At 41.6% G+C, this 26,276-nt stretch overlaps 2 protein-coding genes across 11 annotated transcripts; both read right to left on the bottom strand.

Moving 5' to 3' along the window:
• Window positions 1–10,678, bottom strand: LOC121092446 (caspase-8-like). 6 transcript variants are annotated; one of them, XR_005829286.1, is made up of 9 exons: window positions 10,079–10,678; window positions 6,960–7,289; window positions 6,625–6,730; window positions 5,459–5,597; window positions 3,918–4,006; window positions 3,200–3,311; window positions 1,697–2,186; window positions 606–934; window positions 1–163 (listed from the first exon to the last, which is right to left on the bottom strand). XR_005829286.1 is itself a non-coding variant. In XM_040603498.1 (9 exons), the coding sequence occupies exons 3-9, from the start codon at window positions 7,268–7,270 to the stop codon at window positions 784–786; spliced, it is 1,398 nt and encodes a 465-aa protein (XP_040459432.1). In that variant the 5' UTR covers window positions 7,271–7,289; window positions 9,129–9,163; window positions 10,079–10,678; the 3' UTR covers window positions 1–783. The 6 variants fall into 6 exon arrangements, 5 of the variants coding, with proteins under 5 accessions (XP_040459432.1, XP_040459435.1, XP_040459434.1 ...); XM_040603498.1 differs by adding an exon at window positions 9,129–9,163 and having other exon boundaries at window positions 1–934; XM_040603501.1 differs by having other exon boundaries at window positions 804–934.
• Window positions 10,679–12,533: 1,855 nt separating this feature from the next.
• CASP10 (caspase 10) lies at window positions 12,534–26,044 on the bottom strand. 5 transcript variants are annotated; one of them, XM_040602726.1, is made up of 10 exons: window positions 25,671–26,044; window positions 21,372–21,711; window positions 21,129–21,228; window positions 20,430–20,565; window positions 19,551–19,636; window positions 18,291–18,327; window positions 17,005–17,093; window positions 15,475–15,586; window positions 14,216–14,720; window positions 12,534–13,689 (listed from the first exon to the last, which is right to left on the bottom strand). In XM_040602726.1, exons 1-10 carry the CDS (start codon window positions 25,780–25,782, stop codon window positions 13,527–13,529), a joined length of 1,680 nt encoding a protein of 559 aa, XP_040458660.1. In that variant the 5' UTR covers window positions 25,783–26,044; the 3' UTR covers window positions 12,534–13,526. The 5 variants fall into 5 exon arrangements, with proteins under 5 accessions (XP_040458660.1, XP_040458656.1, XP_040458657.1 ...); XM_040602722.1 differs by lacking the exon at window positions 25,671–26,044 and adding an exon at window positions 24,048–24,795; XM_040602723.1 differs by lacking the exon at window positions 25,671–26,044 and adding an exon at window positions 24,048–24,795 and having other exon boundaries at window positions 17,023–17,093.
• Window positions 26,045–26,276: the final 232 nt, after the last annotated feature.

Here is a 26,276-nt window from a genome sequence, read left to right as displayed (position 1 = left end):
TAATATGAAAACCAAGACTGTTTATTACAAAAGAAACAAGAGTCCACAGGAACTAGAGTCAGTCGCCAGGAGGAGAAGGCATCTCAGAGCAGAGGGTCTGATGAAGTGGGACCTTCCTTCCAGCGGTCAAGAGCCATTCAAAACAGGCTGTCCCCTAAGAGCTCTCAGAAAAAAAACACAAATAGAACCCTTACTATTTAAAAGCCTAAACAGCAGTGCTGTTTAGCCAAGTTAATTAAAAACATAAAGTAAGCCAAATATTTGGAGGAAATATCATAATATTTTTTTTTTCTGTCCTTCTGGACAGGGACGTTATTTTCCATGAAAAATTATACAGCTTCCAGAGACAGCCAACCTCTGGGTAAATCTGTTACAATCTTACACATGCCCCCAGTGAAGAGATCTAGTATTCCCAATGTATCTGTTCTTTTCTTCAGATTCCAGGAACTTAAAACTTGGACAGAAACGGAACTTCCATTGGTATTTCCAGAAACTCTTAAAAATCATACTACTTGGAAGTGCTTCCTCACTTGAAACCCAGACTGAAGAGACTCCACTGCTTCTGCAGGGCAGAAAGCCAGACCCGTAGTCCTCCACGGCCTGACCAGACTGCTACAGATCCAGGTGACAGGAGTCTGTTTAAACTCGGGAATGGGACACCTTAGGTCCCATGGCCCCTTGGAGGAGCCAGGCTAACTACACAGATCCAGATAATTCCTCTTGCAAATTCTCTTCCTGTGGAAGCCCATTCCAAATGCGATTCCTAACTGAGTGTACATTTTTCTACTTTTCAGTTGACTGACATTGTGAAATTTGGAAGATCAATTGCTTCCGTAGGGTTGATGTTATCTTTGGCATCTGCTTCCATCCATTTAACACTCTTCCTCCCACTTCCTTGTTCACTTCTGTCAGGATTGTTATGAGATCCTTGCGGCTTGAATAAAAATGAAGAAAAGTTACATTGAGATATATGGTACTTGCAGCTAGGCCAAGAAGCTGATCTGTTTGCTCCAATCAAGTGGTATCTCAGGGAAGGCTAGTATCTTCCCCTCACCCTGCCTGTCACTGAAATTGCATACTCTGTTGTGCAACCACAGAACTCACCGTGTTTGGTGGAAAAAAAACGAAACCTCCATGTAACATCACTTTACCAGCAAATGCAGTTCCCTGCTTTGGTTACAGTCAGAAGAGCACACTAAGATGAAACAGAACTAAACCTATGCATTCCCCACACCCTCTTCTGGACACCATGAAAAAGTCATGTCTGAAGAGAAATTCTGTTTTCTGAATCAAGTTTATGATGGAGATGGGAGGGAGGCAACAATACGAGTTATGACTAAAGAACACTGATATTTTTGTCTGTGTAATCACTCAACAAATTGGCCTCTGATTAGGTGTCACCGGAAAATAAAACCATTTAACAGTCAAAAAACTGTTCAAATGCATGCACACACATACACACACTTGTTTGTATGTAATGTTCCAGCATTACAACCCTGGTTCTGTCACAGGAAAACTAGGGAAAGTCACTTGTACTTCGGTTCATCTGTAGAATAACAATGTCGAATCTGCACTGTTCTCCAGGTGAAAAGCATCATATACCACAAATGCAAACCACTCGTGTTTCAAGCACAGCATGCTTAAGCATGTGTATCTGCAATACTCCAAATGTACATGGATTTAAAATAGTACTTACAGTGGGCACAGCAACTCCATTTTGTCACAGAGGCACTGAACGTAAATGCTGCCAGTCTTTGTACAGCGGTAGCACTCGTAGTCTTCCACTGTAGCCATGCCAATGAGAATATCAGCCTGATCAGGAATGGAAATCATAGGGGTAGCATCCGCCTCAAGATGGCTAGAAAAGTCTTCTTTTACTGTGACAGCTGGATGACCTGCAGAGCCTTGGCAAGCCTGGATGAAAAACAGCTTGGGTTTGCCAGCAAGAGACGGACAATTTGATCCACTGAAGCAGGAGACTAAATCTCTAATATTTACAAACTGATGATCAACACCTTTTATTTTGTCTTTTTCACCATGGGAAAAAATGAAGCAAACAAAACAGTCCATGTTACTATGATCTTTTTTGCTGTATTCTTCAACTTTTGCATACATTTCCTTTGCTTCTAGATCCATGTGCTCAACTGTCTCAAACTGAAGCCACTTGAAGACCCTCTTCACTGCCTCTGGAAAAGAAGTCAGAAGGCACTTGGTTAAACGTAGACAGTGACAAGGAAGATGCTAAAATATCAGTCTGTGTGGTAGATCAGATACTATCAGAAGTGTTCAAATCCCACCAATAAACTCACCTGACTGACTCATAGCCTGCCAAACGTAATTAGCAAATCACAAATGCCTAGTTTCACTTTTTTTTAAACGCAACTGGGTTAAGCATCATGCTATCTAAAACAAAAACAGGTTTCAGATTATCTGATTCATCGGTACAAATTAGTGAAGTTTACTGTGTTAAAGCAAGCTTTAACTATGTGTTGCATAGTAACCTCAGATGCTTAAGAGCAGGGGTCCTCAAACTACGGCCCGCGGGCTGGATACAGCCCCCCAGGGTCCTCAATCCGGCCCCCCGTATTTACAGACCCCCCCGTGCCCCCCCTGCCAGGGGTTGGGGAGGGAAACCAAGCAGCCGCAGATGACTGCCTGCCACTGCATCCGCGCCGGCCCCCTGGATAAAAAGTTTGAGGACCCCTGCTTAAGAACATCACTTAGCAAGTTAAAGCAGGTACCTTTTTTTAGAATGACAAATTCTGCCACTCTTAAATGAAGTAGGTCCATCATTCTGTGACAATGATCAATGCAGAAGAAGGCAGGCAGGGTAACCCGCTAACAAATGCTATGCTGACTTTTTGCAAATGCTGGCTTAATTGTGTGGGTGGTGAGAGAGTAGCTGGGAAGCAAGCAGCCAGCAGACGGGCTGGATGAAGTTAAAAGATCAGTGATGTGTGCTTTCATGAAACAGGTTTTAATTTTTATTTAAGATACACTCTTGCTTATCTTAAAAGTGACTCTTGCAGAAAGACAGGCTTTAAGGAAAATGATAAAGCAGTAGCATTTATTTGAGAATTAAAGAGAATTTAAGGGAATAAGAGACCTAAGCTTAAGTGGACATGATTCTTCTTCACCAGAAAGATTAGATAATTTTTTCAGAGAAAAAAACAATCCAGTAATTGGATTAAGTACTTACCTCCATCTTTCACTGTTCCTTCTCTGGCTTCTGACGGATTTTTAAAAATGTAGTTGTTAAGAATCACACAGTAACCATGGGGGTTATTTTTCATTTTATATGATTCCACAACCTGTAGAAAGAAAGCAAGCTGATAAGAAAGCAGTGCCACGCATCCAAAAGAGAAAGATGCTATACACAGGTTGTTGGTCATTCATGTCCAAGCGCAAAAAAAAAGCATGAGGGCCAAGAAACCAGAAAAGAAAAGTGTAAGTATACAAGCTAGCTACAGGGGAGAGGAATCTGCTTTGTCTCCCTGAATCCCTCCTCCTCTCTCTCTGTGGTTAGGATATGATTTCAGCATGGGAGGAAGCGAGCATCCAGAAATGCAAATTTGCATGTGCAGAGGAAAAACATTCCCTCCGAGCATGAGGTAGTAGATTCTGTTATTCCCTTTCCATCTGTCCAGGAGTATCCTGACCAGGACTTTAATGTCCCAGACTCCATTATCATTAAGACTGGTTTTCTTCACACAGAAGTACTCCTTCATTTCTTGCCAGGTCCTCACAAAGGAACAACGTTTGCTCTTGTTTTGGAAACAGGCATTGCTCCAAGGCCTACATATAAAGCCAGAACCCCTCCCTTTCAGCTCTTCCACCTGCTTAGTCTTAAGAGTTTATGCTCCTCCCTTCCAGGAGTTGGAGAAATACTTTAAAGGGAATCTTGAGGTATTTCTCACCAGGTGTGGTGTCTCCCCCTCTGCTCCTTGTTCTGCTGCATGCACAGACGCAGATACTGGGTGGTGGAATTTTTCCTTAGAATCATTTTCTAAGAGGGAGAAGACAAACAGAACATTTTAGGACTAAAAAGATAAATCCTCCACTGTGCCTGTTTCAACACTCAGAAAAACAGTACAAGAGTGGGGTAGAGGGTGGTTTCCACATCACTGAGACACCATCATTTTGTGGAGCTGGGCTAAGCAGGGTTCCAGTTTCACAGACTGCTGGTTATTGAAGCTGTGCTCCATTTCTTCTCTGCTCTTTCACTGGTGGCAAGATCCAGATAATAAAAGGCTGAATGTGAGCTGTCACCCCAGGCAAGCCAATAGCACCTCCACTATGGAATACATAAGTGGAAAAGGAGACCCATTTTTTTACCGTGGTACACTACAGCTAGCTCATTTACTTCTGAGGCCATTGCTTCTCCACAGAACTCTACCATTTGGGTGGACACACCGAGGATGCAGCATACCAGCATAATGGAAGATCTCCTCAAAGCAACAAAACACATCTTTGAATACAACTGTCTGAAATAAGTGAAGAAATGATCAAATCCGTGATTCTACCCAAGGAAATAAATCACACTACCCTTTTTACAAGTTACACCGATGTGTTTAAATGGAATGTAATTGTCAGGGCAATAAGATCTATAGGACATGCTCTTTTGCTACTTATCAAGGGGGACAAAACAGTAACAATACTACTAAAAAGCCATTCCCCTGACACAGGGCTTGCTTACGCTAGCCACCCTCGGCAATTTTCTTCTGCTGTTTTAGAGACACAAGCATATGCTGGGGAAACTAGTGAGTATTTCTGCAGGAAACCACATGGGCTGTATCGATGTGTCTAAGACACATATGTCCCGAGCCATCCAAAAGAATGTTCTGGGGAAAAATTTAATAGGCCTCAGTTGTTGCTTGACATACCCTGTTTCACAAAGATGCAGGCCCAGCTGTGGTGTCGGAAGTCACCACCTCAGCTGCAACAGCCCAGATATACTAATGTACTTGAAATTTCATGCCTGGTACAGAAAGTTAATGGTTACACTTTAACCAAGTACCTAGTCTCCAAGGAGGCTTCCTTTGACTAGGAACAAACAGTCTGGCTAACAGAAAACAAGGCTGACAACCTCCCGGTACAAGTTTCCCCGAGGCAACTGTCACTTTCAGTCTCTTTCAGTGACTGAAAACCTATGCTGGTCCAAAACCAGCACTGCACTGTTTCCTGAAGAGAAACACTGCATGTAAGGCAAAAAAGAGGAGGGAGAAGCAAACCATTTGCAAGGCACAGAACGTATTTCAAAGAGAGACACAAGAAGGTACGATGGGATAATGAAGTAGCAGAAAACTTCAAAAACCACAGGTATTAAGAGCCACTCTGCCTATCCTAGGATACTGTAAGGTCTCTCTTTCACCTCTGGACTCCTAAACTGCCAAGAATAGAGCCAGAAAAATCACAAAAAACCTAGCTCTACTCTTGAACAACAGATTAAATAATTTACCTTTTCTTTTTTCTTCATAGGTATCTATTTTTTTCTTTAGATCAGCTCTAAATCCCTTTAATGTATCTTTCAGCACCCCCAGGTCATCTTCTTTAATTATCCCGTTTCTTTCCATTTCCAGTAAGACCTTCAACATTGACTGGTAAAACAAAACCACATAACACACATTCATACCGTGACCTTCAGTAATTGCAGCATCAAGCACGTCTGGACAGAACAGAAGACAACGTACTCATTCACAGAGACTGACCAGCTACAGATCTATTTCTTTTTCCTCCAAACCTCATTAAGACAAGGGTCAGGACACAGTATCACTAAGGCTAAGACAGGATCATTAGAAATTGGCTGCGGCTAAGTTATCCTGCTTTGTTTCAGCAGTGCAAAGCACTGATGTGAATAACAACATGGCATCCTGTTGTGCCTCTGTGTTCAGATCTTAAGTGCTGTTAAGTCATTTAGCTGTGCCATTTTACATTTTCTACTACAGAAAAGGTGTTCAGATCTAATTTTGTTTTGTAAAGCTCAGTAGTCCAACAACTTGGAGGTAAATCTGCTAATTTTCCTACAGGTGCTACAATACAAATAGGACTTTTAAGGAAGCTTCTTAATAATACCAAGCATTTTTAGAACACTGTTCATTATTTACAAGTATTAAATTAGCTTATCAAAACTCTTAATACTTTTGTGGGGGAATTAACAAAATGCTGTTACCCCAAATTACAATAAAAAATAAAATTTAACCAATGACACAAAAATTTGGTTGAACTCACATTAGAACTTGAATTTCTGACTCCAAAACACTGTTTTTCCTCCAGCAAACATCACTCTTCCTAGATACAGCATATGTACAGATGTCTTATAAATGCCAAGCAAAGACAAAAGGAAGAGCATGAATGGATTTTGCAAGATGAGAAGATTAGGGAGACAGGTGGTGGAGGAGAAATAGAAACAGGACAGCAAAAAATGCTAGAGAAAAGATACAATGAGGAAAAAGAAAAAAAAAAAAAAAGAGGAGTCCATTCTTTCACACAGCAGCTATCAGCTAACATCACAATTCTTTCAACAGATTTTTGTGAACAGGCTGCTTTCTCTTTACTCCTTTCTTAGAAGAACTAGCGGATTCTGAACTAGCCTTGCAAGAAACTTAGCAAGATCACTTTGCATACAGCATTATCCTGGAGCTTGTTCTTTGGTATTTGTTTTTGGAGCAGGAACTTCACGCTCTTGACATCTTCCGGAGTCAAGTCCTCTGCAATTTCATATAGCAGTTGCCTGGGAATAAAGATTAGGGAAAGACCAATTAAGAAAGTTTATGAGAAGAAAACACCACAAATTACACAGCTGAACTGCAAAATGTAAAACTTCACAATGGGATGTAGGCATGCTGTAATAAATACAATTGTGCTGGGATATTCATAAGACAACAGCGCAGACAGAAAACAAGACAGTACACAACAGTACTGTTGTATATTTTGCAAAGGTTTACTGCTTCTGTGCTCACCTGTAGGCTGACACCTTTGCCCTGCCCGGGATCTGAAGCTCCCTCTCCATCTCCGCTCGGCTGGAGTCCAGGTGGACACCCAGGAGGTCAATCCGATTGATCCGGTAGAGCAGCTCCTTCAGGAAGGACAGGTTCCCCGCCTCCATCATGTCCTTCTCCTGCAGCACTTCGAAGAAGGCTTTGGGCTCCCGGATGGCTTCCAGCTTCCTCATGGGGATGTGCTCCAGGCTGAGGAACTTCAGAGCTGCCAGTTCATCTGTGATCAAAGCCTCAGAAATGGCAAAAAGGAGTTTGTGGAAGTCTTTACTCATTTCACATCAGGATTGGGATCTAAACAAACAGAAGTTGATCTCATTGGTCAGCAACAGCAGAGCAACAACATGATTATAAAAGGCATCATATTATGTAGAATGGTCCAAAATAAATATATATACAATCAAAATCACTTCAGCAGAGAAAGGCGATAGCTCTGATGCTTTGCTCTTTCAGTTCCTGAGACTTAACAAGGAAAACAAAAAACTCTATACTAAGTGAATTTGACAAAGTCACAGACTGTTCTTGCTTCCTATGGTGTGCCTAGACAGCTGAAAGTACCTACGTACAGGACACGCGATCCTGACAGCATGCTGCTGTTTTAGTTTGGTTTTGTTTGGTTGAGGTTTGATCCCATTTGGGAGCAAGAGCCACTTGCCAGTCTGAAATAGAGACTATGTAGTAAATGAGACTGCCAGGTTTTACACCTTAACAAAGATAAGATACACTTGAGTATGAATCTTCTAGGCTATCTAGCTTCTCCCTTCCTTATGCACTGCTTCTGACCTTGGCCATTACAGCCAAAGCACCTCTTCCTGTTCTGGATTAGCTGCATCAAGTAAAACTCAGTTTCCAGCTCTCATTTAATCTGTATTATTCAAATCCCATATAGATCATGTCAACCCTTTTAAAAAGGCCACAATTCTTGTCAAACTATCTCTATTTCACTGAGCATAAAATACCACCTCCCTTCCACACCACTTCCTCCATCAGCTTTGTGGATCCAATTTTTGAGCACAAGAGGAAGTTAGAAAATACCAAGCACAAGCCTTCTAACTATCTCACCTTGACATTTATAAGACATGCCTCCACTGCCCCTCTGGTAAGAGAAGCATTTGCAACTTTATTCTCTCTGCCTTAGATCTAGGACACCTAGGAATCTCTGAAGAGAAACTCTACAGAAATGCATCTAGTTGAGGTCTCTTGTCCCATTGAAGTCACTGGGAGACAGAAAAGTTACAGACAGCAAACGCAAACAAATTATTCCTACACTACTGGAATATTAGGCAACGCATTTCAATGTTACTGCAAATGTTCTGATACCAGGGCTAGTAACTCCAAGGCAGCTCAGCTGACTAACTGAATCAGTACTACTGTAAATATTGGGGGGGGGGGGGGCCGGCGGGATTAGCAGACAGTTGTACTCCCCTCTCCTCCAAGGACCACTCTACAGCAAAGCAGTTTTTTGTGGCATGCCCTTGGTCAGCGTTCTGTCAGTTAGCAAGAGTGAATATAAACTGAACCTTAAACCTTTGTCTAGCAAAAAACCTGATAAAACAGCAAAACATGCATTGTGATGCAGCATATACGATTCATGCTCTGCCCCCAAATACTGTTTTCTTTAAATCCATTCAAACTTAATTTTTAAACAGACTGGAATCTGTATACCATTCAGCCCATATAACCACAAAACCACTGGTATCTGAATTAATCATATGTGCTTAACCTCACAATTCGATGATCTTGGATCTGACTGCAGATTTCTGTACCCACACAGGAAAGAGAATACTTTCTTGGTAGCTAGTTAGGAAGTTATCTTCCTTCTCACATAAACCATGCCTTTTGTTTAAGATACAAGGCATGTGCTTATAACAGTATATCCTGTAAAGGGAATTTTTGGTTTTATTTCTCAAAGAGTTTAAGTTTCAAACCCACAAAATTACTGCAATTAGAACAGATTTGCCGCCTAACACACTATATTTAAGCCTGTCTGCAAACACAGGGAGCACACTAAAAGAATATTTAACGGCTTCTGTCTTTTTCTCCCACTTCACTAAATTAAAGACACAACTGATACAACAAGCAACTGTTTAATAGTAATAATAATGATAATAATTATAATTTTACAACACTTACATGGGAGGACAGGCTGGAGGACTGCTGAGACCACTCTGAAAAAAGTGAGACAGCCATAGTCTCCAAGTTCCAGGATAAGTATGGCCTTTTGTACTATGGTCTATATTGTCACATGACTTACAAAATGTACATTACAGAAAAGTAATAAGCTGTGGTCATAAAGCAGAAGTTCCCTACTCCACCTATCATGGTTCCAGCTTTAGGAAATGAATCATTACAGTGCTTGTGAGAAAAATCAGTGAACAAGCCACAAAAATAACCCAGGTTTCACTTTTGCTTTAAGCGGACACAGTAAGCAGCATAGCCAGAACTTTCTAGCATACAGCACAGCTCAGTACATTTGTTCCCATATATACATCCTAATTAAAAGGCAGTGAGGGAAGGGTAAATCAATTAATTTTATCTCCCCTTTTTAAAAAATATCTCAGTACCATTGTCCAGCTGTGTCAACAGACTCTCCATGACTTACATCCTTTCTCTGAAGACCCTCTCCAACTCACCCTAGCCTATTTTTAACATGCATTTTCATGGAAGGTTATTTACTGAACTAAAATCAAAAGTCAGCTACCAGCACCAAATTCAGCAGCAGTAGTCAGTGAATACAGGGAACTGAAAGGCTAAACATTCCTTTGAAATTATTTAAGTGATAAACTTCCCCGTTCACAAGAGAATTTAAGCAGTAATTAACTTCTGGCATTTTCACCCTCTTCAAAGTGCAGAACTTTGCCTTCAATGGTAAGGTTCACAGTACGATCTGCTGGCCACCAGCGCCCTCCCTGCGGCACGAACCACATGATCAGCCACCAGTACAGCTACCACGCTCTCTGAAGCTTGTGAAGCCAGCGTTACGGAGAGTTAGAACAGCTAAAATTCGTTAAAATTTTGCAATGAAAACAATCGTTCGTTGATTTCAACCTATCTACCTTTAAAAACTCAAAATCGTAACATACCCTTTGATAGAACGAGGCATACAAATTCCTTCCAAAAGGCACACGCTAGTTATCAGCTCAGAAAACGTGCCTGACTTACGGCACTGGCACGAGTTGTCCTTTTATCAAAAGGCTGGGAGCAAGCACTATCTGATCTTCAGGCCCCAAACAGTTCTGCCTCCATGTCATCCCATGCCTCGGCACCTCTCACTCACTGCACCCATCAGCTCCTCTGTGTCCTAACTGAGCCAAGGCCCCGGTGCAAAACCCTTCCGGAGGGGACCCAGCCCAGCTTAGCTCCTCCCGTTCCCGTCGTGCAGCAGTTCTGAGGACCAGCCCTCCTGGCACTGCTCTTTGTCTTTACTTGTTCCACTTCCTACTTCTTCCTCTCTCACCCTCCCCCAAAATGTTCCTGCCCTTTTGTTAACTTACAGTCTCTCCAATCGCCCTTAGTTCTCCTGCACCCTGGTTTTGCCCTCTGGCTTCCTCTAGAACTGTCTCAGTGACCTTGTTCAGCAGCCTGCAAAAAATTAATCTCTCAGAAAGGCTGGTCTGGAAGAAGTGAAAAGGCTGAGGCTACCAACTACTCGGCAAACGTAGTGGCTGTGGCTTCTACTGGCACAAGGCAGGATACCCAGCTTGTGAGAAACTATGGAATAGGATATTGTTTATTAAGATTTATGTTAAGCATAATGTAAAGACTAGGCGCCAGATATCCAGGATGCCTCTTGTGAAAAATAAGATAACCGCCAGATGTCCAGGATGCTGCTTGTAAAAGAAAAGATAACCGCCAGACAGAAACAAGACAGACGACCCCATATAAAGATATATGAGTAAGGGGTTAACACCTCCACTACTTCATAAACACGAAAGTAAAGAGTATAAAAAAGGACTGTTTAAACTGCTCAGGGCGGCAGTTGGCGGAGCGCAGACTCCCCTGCCGTCCAGCGCTGTCTTTGCTCATATTCTACTTGCTATAATTAATAAAATTTTAATTGGATTATGATCAATTGTGGTCTCAATTTATAACACAGCTCCTGCACAAAACGGTGACAGTGGGGAGGGAAGGGACACCAGAGACTGGTGGATGTTAGAAATCCCACTTGATGATCATGATCTTCCCAAGATACCAACTTCCCCAACAGAAAGACTCTTTTTACACTAATTCTGCTTAAATCTGTCTAAACAAGGGTTGCACAAATCATAGCCCTTCTTTAATTCCGTAGGTGGAGAGCATGCACGTGTGCATATATGCTTCTGTATGCCACCAGTAAGCCTCAACAGAAAACAACCACATTTCTTTGGTTTGCTTGTTTTAGGCCAATTTCTTTCCGGTACAGCTCTGTATTACTAGACTTACACGGAAGGTGTACAGTGTGGACAGCAAGGAACAATGAATATTTAAGTTGTATAAAAACCACCCACCCTCCCCCAAGACTTTAAAACTGCTTACGGTACACCGCGGGAGATCACGCAGAAACATCCAGCCACCGCTGAATGGTAGCTGTGGCTCGCAGTGCTGAGCCTACCCTGCCCTCGGGCTGGTGCTGAGTACCGCTGCACGCACCCAAGTGAGACAGTGTGCAGCCCTCCACACACAGCCCTCCACACAAGCGAAATATTCACACTGAATAGTATCAATTATGGTAAACTGTGTTTGAACAAACCTTTTTATGAGCGAGGGAGGCTTCACCAGTCTTTTATACCTCACAAGTGTGGACGCCTCTCCCCAGGGAACTCAAAGCAGGAGTCAGCTTAAACTCTTCTGACTGCCTTTACCTACCTATGATTTAACTGGAGACTACCCAGGCAGAAGTCTCTAACAGAGAACGCAAGTTAACATGATGATGTGCTCTGTCTACTAAACTTAATGAAAACAAGATCCCGCAAAACAAGGTCAAAATTTTTGTCAGGTGTTTTCCCTGTACTGACAAAAATTCAATTGTTACATAAACATACAAAACAAAGGTGCGCCAAGCCTGAACAGTAATTGTGAGCCAGAAATTCCACCATTCTATTAAAGTATGTTATATATGCTACTAACAGACACAACATTTTCTATCTGTGGCACAAATGTAACTTCAAGTGTGGCAGCCATACCAACTCAGAAGACTCAAAATGCAACGAGATCACACGACCATGAATTCCATCACGATAAAAGTTCACCATTATGTTTTGGCAAACTTGCTGCATTTCAATGTTCTGCATGATGCAAAACCCCCCTCCTAAAAATCCTGGATAGCGCAAGCTAAAAACTGCATTAAGGCAGTATCCTTCCAAACTGTCACTCTACCCTGTGGCTAGTAATCATACGTAACAATCAGTGTTTTGCTGAAACAAAATAAGTTTCACTTCAGCTTAAACCCTGAGGCAGTTAAAACCCCGGTGATTCATGTAGCCCAACAACGTGCAGGGGCCAGTCAGAAACACAGATAAACCTTACACTAGCACATAAAATTTTTATCTCACCAAGCTCTTAAAAAGAGGTATGAATTTAATGCAGTCACAAACAGGAAGGACAGACATACATAGTAAATGCTCATAAAAAACATGACATTATTTCAGTTAGCTCACAAAATGCTCTGTTAGAAGCTTAATCAACAAGAAGCCTTGTTTCCCATATGGCTACCTATTGGGTCTTAAAGCAAGAAACAATAATCCAAAAATTTAATACTTAACAAAGTTAATCAATCTGATAAACCTATACAGACACACTGCTGAATGCCGTATTTCATAGTGTGCAAATCTTCCATCATTGCTTCTATTTCCAGAAGTGATGGGGAAATGACAGTTCACAAGGTTTCACAGAGGGAATACTATGCAGCATTTTGGCTTTACTCAGTTTTTGAAAGATCTCACTGTTCTGAACAAGGTTTATGTTAGCCACTAGACAGTCTCAGTGTGCACTGTGGAACAAATTACTAATGTCAATAGTTAACTGTTTCCCCATTAAGTTAAATGTAATTTAAATCAAAGATGGAATAAATCCTCTTCCACTCACTACTTAAGCTTCTCCCCTTTGTCCCCACCTTTGCCTTCCTCTATGAACATTGCTAGTGGATTAGGGGCAGGATTTAAAAGTTTTAGCTTGCAAAATAAAACATGATGGGCCTAAAGCAGACCATTAACAATCCTGGTTTAGATATGGAAGGCTACATGTAACCCTTATGCTGTCAGAAAAACACTTCTGTATCTGCAGTCTGTGCAGGTACAAAACAGTTTTAAAACGATAAAAGCATTCTTCTCCCAACCCTGATAACTCAAAATATATAGACGATGTAAACAGCTGGCACATGGATTGGTTTAATTCAGTCTTTTCCAGTTTCACAGTTTTGTTTGTCCAAAATATTCATGAGCCCTTGCCTTGAAGCTAGGTTCCTCAGGATTCTGGGTAACTGCTTTAAAACAGGTAGTGTGGTAAACTGCATTTAAATGAGATGTGCTGGTAAAAGGATGTATTTTAAAAACCTCAACGTTGCTGTGAAGGAGGAGGGTTTCTAGGTATCGGGAATATTAATTTTCTCCTTAAGGTATATGCTGGTTGGGGCATCTGCTTCTTTGTCCCCAGGCGGTCAACACGTCTGCCCACATCTTCATTAACTTCTGTAAGAATTGACAAAATATCTTCACCCCTGCAGCCAGAAGAAGAGCAAAAATACAAAAATTACTTATTAATGAGCAGATGGCACTCCATTTAACACTTCCCAGATCATCTAGAAGATACGGTATAAATATTCAAAACACAAAACCCACATCTTTTTCTCCAAATTTCTCTTTTGTTCTCATTTCAGTCACATTAAATACAAAAGACCTTTTCTTACTCTGCCTTGCTTGATTCAACCAGCAAAAAATAACGGAAAAGAGTATTTTTACCTCAATCCACTCAAGAAACAGATTGTTCTGCCTTAGAGAATACAGATAGGAGGTTCTGAGGTTTTTTTTACAATAAACTTTGCATTGTCCAGGTTATCTCTATGGTACTAGCAGTGTTAAGGTAAATTTATCAGTGGCAAGCAAACAAATCATCAGTTTAACGTGGGGGTTTTTTTGTCCACCTCAGAAGATGGGTTAGGGTTCCTATGTGAATTTGCCTTTGGAAAAAAAGAAGGGGGCAAGTTCCTCCCGTTTTTTCATGGAAGAGCTAAGCAAAGTACTTACCTTGGTACCAACAACTGTAGCTTGCTGCACAGGGCCTGAATATACCAAGCACCCTGCTGAATGTGCCGGAAAGAGACATATCCATCAATTGTGGCCATGCCTAGGAGGAAATCAGCCTCTTCAGGAATACTTTCAGAAGGAGAAACACTCTGTTGCATGGAAGACAAGTCGGGAATTCTTGCATCAGCTTCAACATAGACAGGACACTGTATCTCCTTTCCCTGGCAAGCTTGGATAAAGAAGAGTTTGGGCTTTTCAGCCAGTTGTGGACATTGTTTAGCAGTGAAGTGGGACATGATCATGCGGATTGATACAAGTTCCTCATCTTTCCCGTAGATCGCTCCTGACTCTCCATGAGATAGAATACAACATATAAAACAGTCCCTGTCTTTGTGATCTTGCAAACGCTGCCAAGTTCGCATCAGATCTTTAATCTCCCAAGATGTCAGGTCAGTGTAAGTCCTCACGTCCAGACCAAGCCATGTGAATACTTGCTCCAGTTCCCCTGTAATTAAAATAAAAAAGAAAAAAAAATGATGCAGTAGAAAAACATTTCATGAAGTCACCATGCAAGCTAATCTGAAAGATCTCACAGCCTGACACTTCTGCAGATTCATCCTCATACTAGTATCAACTAAAGGTTAACTGGAATAAAAAAAGGTAGCATCAGCTCAAACATAGGAGTTCCTCAGTTTTTGTAGACAAGTTTCAGAAAATACAGTGACATTTCACGATGTATGACGACACACAGAGTAAGCTCACAAATGACACCTGAAAACACGTGGAATCCTCCCCATCCCAAGTTTCAGATTAGATCTTTCAAAACCTTCCTCATATTATTATTTTCCAGTTGCAGTTTTGACGATTAGAGTTTCACACACGAGATAAAGAGAATGAACAGAATAAAACAAGAAGTATGCACAGAGTTGCTTGGTTATGGAATTTTGCATTATATCATGTAGAATGATGGTTTACTTTTTGTTCTTCATTATAGCTATACAGATAAAGGCTTAGTAAAGAGATTCTTAAAAGGATCCAAGAATGATCCAACTGCATCAGAAACTCAGTGGTTACTCATCCTTTAATCCTTCCTCCCCTAGGAGACACAAATAACATAATATAACACATCCCAAACATTTTACTCTTTAAGAGTATTAACTACCTAAAATATGGACAATATATAGAGCAATACTAGACAATCAACTCACACGGGTAAACAGAGAGACTAATCCTTCAAAAAACTGACTTCAGTAACTTACCAGCATCTTTGCAAGAACCCTTCCTCTCCTGAAGAGACCTATCAAAGTTAACATTATTAATAATAAGACAAAATCCTCTGTGTGGTCCATCCATTTTGTAGCTTTTCATCTTCTGTAGAAAGAGAGGAAAAAAGATTACAGCCTCAATGAATTTATTCAACTTACTTGGATTTCCTTAACATGTCTCAAAATTGGCATCAAAAAATTAGAGGTACCTAAGACTGTGAGTGACTTTTGGAAAGCTGGAACTCAATGGTTGCCTCCCTGTGTGAAAAGACATGGATGAAGCCTCAAGCACACTGTCACCATGCTATCAAACTGCAGAGGACAGGTTTAGCAGCTGGGTTGGTCATCTGTATGCAAAAGGAAGGACTCAGCAGCCAAACTGCACAATCTGAATCGGTCATAGGGACAGAAGTCCCCAGCTGTTTCCAATGTCACAACAATATTTTAACTTCAGATGGCAGAGGGTTGACAGTGAAACTACAGGATGCTAGACATCTGAGTTGGTTTTTTTTCAAGAGTGCTGATGAATACCTGGAGCAGGTGGTTCACAGTGATCCACTGGAAAGTAATGCAAGCAGAACAGAGATCTCAGAAGTGTGTAAACCTGCCACACTACCAGTTTTGCTAAGACTTAAAAGTTACCTCCCACTCTTAGGAAAGAACGTTTTACAAACTGAAAAGTCACCAAAATTTCAAGTACCATCTCTTCAAGTCCAACCTTGGGTTGAAATCAAAAACTCCCACCACTCCAGTTCCTTTCTGCTCACTAGAGAAGAGCAACAAACACCTGCTTTTGTGCATTTTAGGAGAACAAAGCGAAGGCAGCGCTCCAAGCCCCTTCAACAGCAGTAAGAAGTATTTCTGATACACCAGTCTGAACATCAGGTGATGACAAGATACATTATAGCACAGAACATCAAGAAGTTAAATAGTTATAAACAAATGCAGGAAATTGCTCCCTCAATATCCATGCTCATCAGAAGGAAACAGCCAGAGGGAGAACCCTGCTGCACAGGGTTAAAAAGTGCACATAAAGCTTCTAAGAAGGGAACTCACAAAATGGATCTTTTCTCCTGTACCAAGACCTCTGGTTTATTGAGAAAAATTGTTACATGCCTGCAACAGCTTACTCAAAAACTCTTGCCACCTTTTATCCTCACGAGGTCTTTGCATGCTACCCCTGATCAAATTTCAAGAAGGCCTGAACCTTTTTCTAAGCCAGATCCAGAGAGACCTGTGAAACTGTTTGTGTCTTGCACGTTCTGCTGCTGTCTCGAAAATACATAACTTAAGAGAATGCCAAACAGTTTGCCTGTATCAGGAAGATAAGAAGATACAATGATGTGTGGATAACATCAAGGGTTAAAATGTTCTCTGAAAAGCTCCAGTTGATCAGACAACTCAAAAAACTTTATGAGACATGCAGGCATCTCACATGTCCTTGTATGATAAATGTCATTACAGGGATGAAGACCCCACACACCCAGGTATTCAACAAGAAGGATTTAAGAGATTGTCCCAAACCTTGGATTCATTTTCTACATTGCTGAATTCTTCTGGCAGCTCCAGGTTCATTTCAGAGAAGCCTTGTGTAAGATTAGTTGCTTTGTTATCTAGAAAAAAAACCCGAAGCATAGATATTTATGACGAGAAATCTAGTACTGGAGGACGTAACGAAAAGGAGCTTAACTTCAATGCAGCACTTTTTGTATTTGAAATCCTGTTTTCATTAAAAGGAGTAATTACTCCATATGAGATAGCATCATCATAGTCAAAGGATCTATTTTGAACATGTCTCCAGTTATTTTTATCATACATATTTTCATGAAAAAGGCAAGGCTTCTATTTGTATTGGTATTGTGGAACAAAGATATCCATGGTACAAGATTAGGTTCTACCTGAAACATTCAAATGATTTTTTCATTTGGAAATCTGCTTAGAAATAAACTGTATTACAAGGATTTCCAATGTTACTACTGAAGCTCCCATTAAAGATTTTTTTGTTTTGTTTTGTTCCTGAGTCACTGAAAACTCTCAGACAAACTTTCAGAGCAAGGCTGCACCAACAGAGCTTAGAAGTGGAAGAGAGCTGACAGATGTTGTACTGCTGTACTTTGCAACTGGTCTATTTGAGAGAGTCATACAAGGTGGATGCAAACTAACCACTGTTATTTTTACAGAATCTTCTCAGAGATGTAACTCTGAAAACAGATCCAAAATGTAACTTTATTTATTGCTGCTTTATTTACTTCTCCTTCTGAATGCCCTAAAATGCTTGTCTCCTTTTGTACGAATCATACACTATCTAAAGCATTCAAAACATCCATCTCTACCATGCAACACTCCCCGGCTCTTCAACATCACGGTCTATACAGCAAAAGAAGTCAGAGGTAAAATCCTGCACCCCAAAAATTAAACCCATCAGTTTTATAAACAGTCATGGTGTCTCATTCTCTTGTCCTCCCAGGGATATTTAAACAGAAAACTTGTTTTTCTTTTTCAGGAAAGAAATAACCTCTTTGCTTCTAATAGGACCAGCCGTTACTTCACTTCCTAGAAAGCACATTGATTAGTTGCTAGTAAATGCCCGACAAAGTACACATGATTTACCAGTTTTCTCTTGCCTCTTTTATGTAAGAACAAAAATCCTTCAAATCTATTTGTGCAGAAAGCAAAAGACCCTTCCAAGAAGACAACAAGGTAAGTCCATTGCATTAAACCAAATGGTAGAAATTTTCCAGAGAAAGTAAAGGAATGCAACATTAAACATAAAGGTAATAATAACCAAACACATTATCAGAAATTCTTACCATTGATATTAGAACTGACAGATTTGATCGAGGTCTCCTATTTTTTGAGGACGAGGAACACAGTGTTAAATATCACTATTATATAAAATAAGTTTTCATAGTTATTTTTAGCAATATAGCCTTAATACAAAGCTCTTTAAGTAGTGCGTAGGAAAAATACTGAATTCCTAAGAGCAGCAAAGCATTTAATAGTGAAACTACAAAGGAATTCCCCACTTAGAGCAAATCTTACAGAGCTGGAAACAACTCTATTTTCTCTCAAGGATAAAGGGAAACAGCACAGAATTTTCTTACACTTCCAAATGATCCTATCACTATAGGGGTAGGCAGTCACTACAAAGAAAATAAAGGTCTCAACACAGTCCCGTATCAATCCTCTTGGTTAGCCAATTATTTGAGCATGAATCGTTTTAACTAAGTGATTCTAGTCCTGCCTAAGAGGTTATCTTCTAGCAGTAAGTGTCAATGGTTTATTATAGAGCATGGAAAAAGTTTATAACCTCTCATAATTTTAAAGAGAAAATCAAACATAATCATCAGGGTTATGGAAACAGTCTCTAAGTCTTTTTCTAAAATTCTTTTAAATATGTTTGCTTAATAAAACTACATTAATTTTCTTACTGCACCAAGTGCCAATGCATGATGGCTTCCCCAAACCCTCTGGACACATATAGCAAAAATAGCTCAAAGCAGCAGTAATGCAAACCCTTCTGATACTAAAGAGCTAATTTTCCTAAGCTCTTGTCTACTAGAGCTTCACTTAAGGGAAGTATCCTTAGAAAGATCACTGGTTTTCCTCATTCAGAACTGGGTTAAGACTCCCTACCTTCCTCCCCTCTTCCTCAAAAAGGAAATCCATTACAGCCCTGGTAAGTTTCCCAATCTGATTCATCATGCAGCTGCAGGAGTTTAACTGATCAAGGACTAGTACGGTACGTTGAGCAAATGGGACACCTCCTTTAGCAGCAGCAGTTTGAACTGATCATCAAAGTACAGCGTTAGCCTTCAGAGGTGATTTAGTGTTGATCAGACTGAACAGATCAGCAGTGACTGATCCATTCTCTAGAAGACACCTGTCTAGCTTTTTTGCTCATCTCTCTTCCTAACATGATTTTTTTCCCCACAGTTGCACGTGACCAATAGTAATACTTTTAATAAACCACTGTTTAATACTATATGCAGCTCTATTCCTTACATGCTGAACAAATACAACCCCCCAGACCACTAAAACCCAAGCTGGCAGTATGTACTCCAGTGTACCTGTGGGGAAGTGAATACTCTGATGTCTCCAGTGTGAAACAGTGAAGATTCCTTGACTGGCAGAGTGTTCTGCTGAGGCAGAGGCACTAAGAGCAGAAAGAGACAAAACGAGAAGCCAAGTGCCTTTTAGTTAAGCCAGTATCAATCTGCACATTAGGCAAATGTGGATCTATACCTACTGAAAGATGTATTAAACCAGAAAGCAACTTTGAAACACACTCAAAAAGCATGGGGGAATGGAACTCACGAAACACTGAGTGCCCTTGCACCTACTGGGGAGATGTAGCTTTTTACTTCCCAGAGTCTGTTTCCCAGTGCTTAAATAAACGGAAATAGAACTGTTTTCCCCCAGTGTGCTTATAGTCACCCCATAGGGCGTTAGATGAAGGGAAATTACAAACTGCATTATAACCCCTGATTACGTGAATCACACATTTAGTAATAAAACATACCATGTATTGGGGACATATGCACAGTTTGCCTCTCCAGTTTTTTAGCAGGCAACTGCCTTGTCATACTGTACATTCATACACCATAAAGTGCCTTTTACAGGATAGTCATCATCATCTCAATACTACTCATGGGGAAATGGAGAAGTGCAACATAACTATAAATAGATTTTCAGTTTCCCACCCTGTTCTGTATGTGCTTGACTGCTCTTTGTGGCCTCAGGTATGCCAGCATGTCCCTACTGGAATTCAGCTCGGAAGTAATGCAAGGTAGGGACTGTTAATGCCAAATTTGTGTGTGAAGATGAGTCATACCACTCCAGCTCCTGTTCCAGCAATGCACACACGGAAACCTGAGGCACAGTTACCCAGACCCTTCTAGTGCTTCTTGCATTTCAGTGAACCTACTCCCTGACTCTGAATTTCTCACCTTTTGTCCTTTTGTAGCAGTTTACTGTTTCCAGGAGATCAGGTGAAACATTCATACAGACCTCCTCCAGCATCTGTACATTGTTTTCAGTTAAAAGGCCCTGTTTTTCCAATAAAATCAGCAAATCCAGAGCAGACTGGCAGCCAAAAGGAGAGGGTAAAATACAGTTATTTTTCATTGGAACTGAAAACCTGTCTCAGCCCTGTCTGTCTCAAACAATCATGTCATTATATGCTTTGCTTCCTCCCAACAAGATTCAGCCAATTTCACATCACTGTGGGAGGTGGAAATGTGGCTCCATGGAAAGCTCCATGTTTGCGTTATAATTTGGTAGGGTCTTGTTTAATTAAACAGATTCACCCAAACCATATTAATGGCTTTAGGCCTCGAGAAGGCTTTATTGCTGTAAAATGGAACCAATGACATACATGGACGTGAATCTCCTTTACACATAGCTCAAGCTGGGGAAAGATTTTATTTGTCACCCTTTTATGACCTAATGCAAGACCATGGACTGTCAGCGATTGACCTTGGCACAAAGCACCAAATTCCACACTTATCTGTCAACAGCTTCCTCCTCGCTAGTCTTATAAATACTGACTAGTCTAGTTGCAATTATGCCCTATTCTGCCAAATACTTTTCCCATTTTCCCTCCTGTTTCCCCTCCCATATACATATTTGGCTCTCTCCTCACATACATAAATTATCCGTCGCTTTGGAAGACAGTTTTGCAGTAGGAATATGATGTGCTTCAACATCTCGTTGGTAATGTTCTCTGACAATTCATACAGCATCTGCCTGTAACAGAGATACAGCGAGATAAAAGCAGAACAGAAGATCATGTACAAACTAAAAGCAATTTGAGAATTTAAAAATGGAAAGGGAAACAGTACGGCACAGATGGCAGTAATGGAAAGAACAGAACCACACTGCAAGCTTACCTGTACGCAGACACTCTTCCCTTCTCATGCAGACATTCTTGCACTTTCTCTTTGGTATAACCAAGTTTCTTGAGCAAGGAGTGACATTTAATTCTGTATAAGAGTTCAGCTAGCAGGAAAGTATCTTCCTTATTCAGATATTCTTCAGCCATGAGAAGCTGAAAGATGTCCACTGCTGACTTCACACTTTCTAGCTTTTTGAAGGGAAGCAAATCAGTACAGAGAAATTTTAAAGCTGCTACATCTTCAGCCACCAGATTTTCATCAATGAACAGAAGCTGCTGACGGAACTTCAAGCTGACATCTTCCTCCATGTTGCTGGAACCAACAGTCTCTCTGCCTGAAAGCAGAAAGCAAATGCTAGTAACACTTGAATCTTCAATACAACAATCTTTGTAATAAGATTTCACCCAACAGATATTTGGAAGCCCTGAATTCTCTGCAAAGAGGAGTTTCCTTTTAAATAAATTCAAAACTTACTTCCTTCTCCAAACACAAGACTACAACAAAGCCCAGATTTGGCAGAAGCTCTGAACAACCCAGTCTAAATTTGAAGTTAGCCCTGCTCTGAGCAGAAAATGGAGCTAGATGACCTCAAGAGGTCCCTAAGTTCTTTTCTGTCTTTCAAACATTCAGATCTTTTCTTCTCTCCATTGTAGGTGGGACGAGTCCCTGCAGTAACTTACCACAACTTTCAGTGGAGAGAGCACAGTGGTTCACACATATCCCTTGATTTGCAGTCCAAGGGCTCATTCTTCTCTGGCTGTAGCAAGAAGGTGTTCCTTTGTCACAAGCCTCACAACGAAGCTGAAGCTGTGGAATACCCATCCACTCCCAGTCATATCTTGCTACCAGACTGTGTTTCATATTTGGCATAGGAAAAACCTAAAGCCTCCCTTGTAAGTAAATGTCAACTAAAACGTAATAGCGCTCAGCCTAAATAGGGTCTGCACAAGCAACTCAATCTTAACTGAAGTTTAATGGAGACTAATCACCCTTCCACTACATAAAACTTCCGCATAGCCTAGGCAGTTCTTTTCTGCCTGTGGAAGGTTATATAGGTAAAAAGGTGCTTCAGTGCCTTCTGCCCAAATGGGCAGGTAGGTCTTTAATCTTTTGTTTAGAGCAGCTGGAAGCAGCAAAGCTTTCTACATGAGGGAGCACAGGGGAAAATCAGGGAAGTGGAGTAGGGACAGAACCTCCAAACCTGAAGCCTTTGAAGCATCTGGGAGCACAGCTCAGCAGATAAACCACAGAGGATATCACAGCACACGGCGGCACAGAGAAGAGACTGTTGCGTTTTTGTGTTCAGGGACAGACAGAAAATATAATCCCCAAATCCAGATGCCCACTTAGGAAACGAGGTTTGACAGAACTCAGGAATCCTGAATTGTGTCCTGTCCCCAGGTCACAAGTCAGAGCCTTTGCAAAAACAAAAAAAGTCAGATTGCTTTTTCCTGTATTCAAACTTACTCTCCCATAGCTTAATAATTGTTCTTCACATTCCTTCTCATACTAAATCCCACGTGCCATGCCATCCTCTTCATGTGAGCTGCTATCAAAAAGCTTCAGACCTCAGCCTGTCAACTACACAGAAATTATATCACTTCACAGTAAATCAGACTTTAAATTCATTTAGCTAAAAGCTACTTTAAAGCCCTATCAAGGTGCTTTGATCAACTAAATTTAGCAGAATAACTTAGGTTAAACTGACCCTGTCTAAACTAACAAGTTTATGTAATCCAGGTTCAAACTGAAATTATGACAATCCAGCACTTAGAGCTGATTTCAACTAAATGAATTTAAAAATAATTGCTTTAGGAGATTTAGGGGCAATCTGTGTGTACACCAGGTGTACATAGTCATTTCATCAGCAAATCAAACTGAAGCAAGATCTGGCACAAATTCCTTCATCTGCCTCTCATACAGTTCTCAAGACTGTGTTGCTGCCACTCTTGGAAAACTTTTTTCACTCCAAATATTTCCAGCTTGAGTTCGAAATGCCTTCAAGGCCTCTCAACACGTGCTGCGTTTGCCAGGTACCCGTACCTCCTCCTTCCCCCCCGCCCAGCACCACCAAGCAGGGGAATCCTGCCCACCCGCAGCGCACCTTCCTGCGGCAGCGTCCTTATATCCCTCTGCCACTTCATGCACTTCACAGGCCACTTATAAAACAGCGTGGCAAAAAAACCAGCGTCCTAAAGCAAAGAAGGAAAAGGGGCGGGCGATCCCCATCCCAGTAAAACCAGATGATGCCGAACACCCGGCGGAAACACAGGCGGGGCGCAGGACACACCCGCGGCCCGAGCCTGCCGCGGTTCCCGGGCACGCACCGCTAGAGCTGGCAGGACGTTAGCGGGCAGAACAGCGATGGATCCACGTCTCTCATTTACATTTTGCGATATACCCTTACAGAAGGAAAATCTCATGAAATACGCAAATAAGGTTATCAAATTACTCTTTCCTCCTGAAAAGTTTTATTGACCAGGGCACTACTAGGCCGAAATATTTAAGAACAATGGAGAAACACGGAGCACAAAGGAATGCCGAGGCACAGCCCGCAGCCCCGCGGGCAAGGGGAGCCCCGCGGTACCGGGAGGAGCGGGGTTTAGGCTCCGAGCTCCGGCGCCGCAGCCCTCCTTTGTGCCCTCCCCGGTCCAGGCCCCCCCTTCTTACCTCTCACTCGGCTGCCCGCCCCGCGCCCTCTCCCGGCAGCTGCTCCGCGGGCGGCGCTCAGCGCTTCCCGCTCTGTTTCCCGCCCGGCCGCGAGCCCAAGCGCTGTGTCACGGCGCCGGGCCCCCCCGCAGGGCGGCGCGCCGCCAGCCCGAGGCCTGCGGGACGGGGGCGGCACCCCCGGCCCCGGCGGCAGCACGTCGGTTTGTGGGCGCGTCCGCGGAACGCGCCGCCTCTGCCAGCAGGCAGGCTCCGGCGGAGCGCGGCGGTGCCCCCCGAGCTGAAAGGGGCCATCAGACATCCAGTACACTCCCTCTGCAGCTGTTAGCACCGCGACTTCCTCTTGAACCTACCGCCTTCTGGATAACGAGCGGGCAACCACAGTAATACACGCGTATGTAACAGCACAAAGTAAACTAGATCGATGTGACTGAGCCATCAGCAACAAAGCCTGGGGCGAAACACCACAGAATCTCCTTCCTCACTGGTACACCTGAGCCGCTGAAAGCCGTAATTTATATTCTGCCTATTCTCCTTTTCCTCTTCCATATATATATATATATACAGCATGTACTGAAGTACAAGAAATTTTTATTTCTGTTATCAGAAGGCAAAACTGAAATTCAGTACCAGGGAGCAGTGTGTTTCACAGCCTTGTTCCAAGCACAGTCAGTTGAGAAGCAGAGGAGGAGTGGCTTGTTTTATCTTGTTCAACAGCTGGTTCTGAAAACTAGGCATTTTGGCAGTCCATCACCGTGAAATTTCACCAGCATGTCTCTTTCATGTTATTGTGCTGACACCCTAAACTCATCATGGATCCAGAATGAACTCTTTTCCTCCTCTTCTGGCTACTGAATGGAAGTCTGATATCATTCAACCACTCTATCTGCAACACATGTACAACTTGATGCAACCCATGCCCTGCATCCAGTCACTTTCCAGATTCAAATTTTAGGTGCACAGGACAGCAAGAGCAGACAGTCCCTACCATGTGTACAGAGGGACACAAAAAGCTATGGCAGAACTGACAGACAACTGGCATCACAAAATTCCTGCGTGTTAAATACTGACTTCAGTGCTACTTCTTACTGTGCGGTGAGTACAGGGAATCAATCTACCCACACACCATTCTTCAAAGAGGTGTCAAGGCAACAAATACCGCTTGGATGATTACAGAGTGACTTCTGCTATGGTTTAGAATCTACTGAGGGTCAAGACATGAGTGCAGAAAATTGGTATCTGACATCCGTGAATGCTGCATGTCCCCTCCACTCACTGGTCATTAGAAGGCTCTGATCACTCCTGAGCCAAGCAGCAAGATACTAAGAGACTTCCTTCCTTTTTCACTGCAAGGGTAATTTACAGAAACCTCAACAATTTTCAAAACAGCATTTCTTCATCATTTAAGGAAGGGGACATGGACTTTACTCACTGTGTCAAGCACTATGGTGAAGAACCTCCAAATCAAACCTACATTGTCACAAAACTATCACAAACAGAATATATTCTATTGCTAATATTCTAAGTACATAGTTGTATTTAGCATCACGCAAAACCCCCCAAAACAATAAACCCACAAAACCCCACCACATTGTTAAACCCTGTAAGAATAGCCACTACTCTTACTTCCTTTCTCCCTTTTTTCCTGTTTTCTTCTTTCTGCTTCCAGTAATGATGCTGTATTTTTCCTCCAGATCTTCTTTTCCCTACTTGTTCTTCTCTTCGTTCTCCCTACCATTCTCCTTCTTGTTCCTCCTTGAAATTTCCATATTTCTTTCCCTTATCTCTCTGCCCCCTCTTGGTTCCATTCTGCCTGCTTTTGGTTGTCTATAAGGCAGAAGTGCTCATCACATGCAAAAGCTAATAAGGGAAATGGGGAAAAAGTGAAGTTAATTTGTGAAAGAAATCACATTTATTAACATCACATAGATATATATGATAACTAAGAATTGCATCTTATTTCTACAACCACAGAAAACATATTTGTTTCACCATTTGCTTCATTTACCAGCCACTACAGGAAGTAACTTGTAATAGAGACTCCAAATCTGTCATTTTATAATCCTTCTTACCCCATGAAAAATGAGCAAGGTAGTTTCAAAATTACACTTGTGCTTTATTTTATTTTAAGACAGTTATTAAATATTCAGGATTAGAAACGAATGCTATTTTTATTACCTACCATATATAATACACACCCTTCTGTTAATGCAATGCATTAAGTTCTCTACT

This window comes from Falco naumanni, chromosome 8, assembly GCF_017639655.2.
Source record: "Falco naumanni isolate bFalNau1 chromosome 8, bFalNau1.pat, whole genome shotgun sequence".
NCBI lineage: Eukaryota > Metazoa > Chordata > Aves > Falconiformes > Falconidae > Falco > Falco naumanni.
This window is presented reverse-complemented; position numbering and strand designations above follow the sequence as displayed.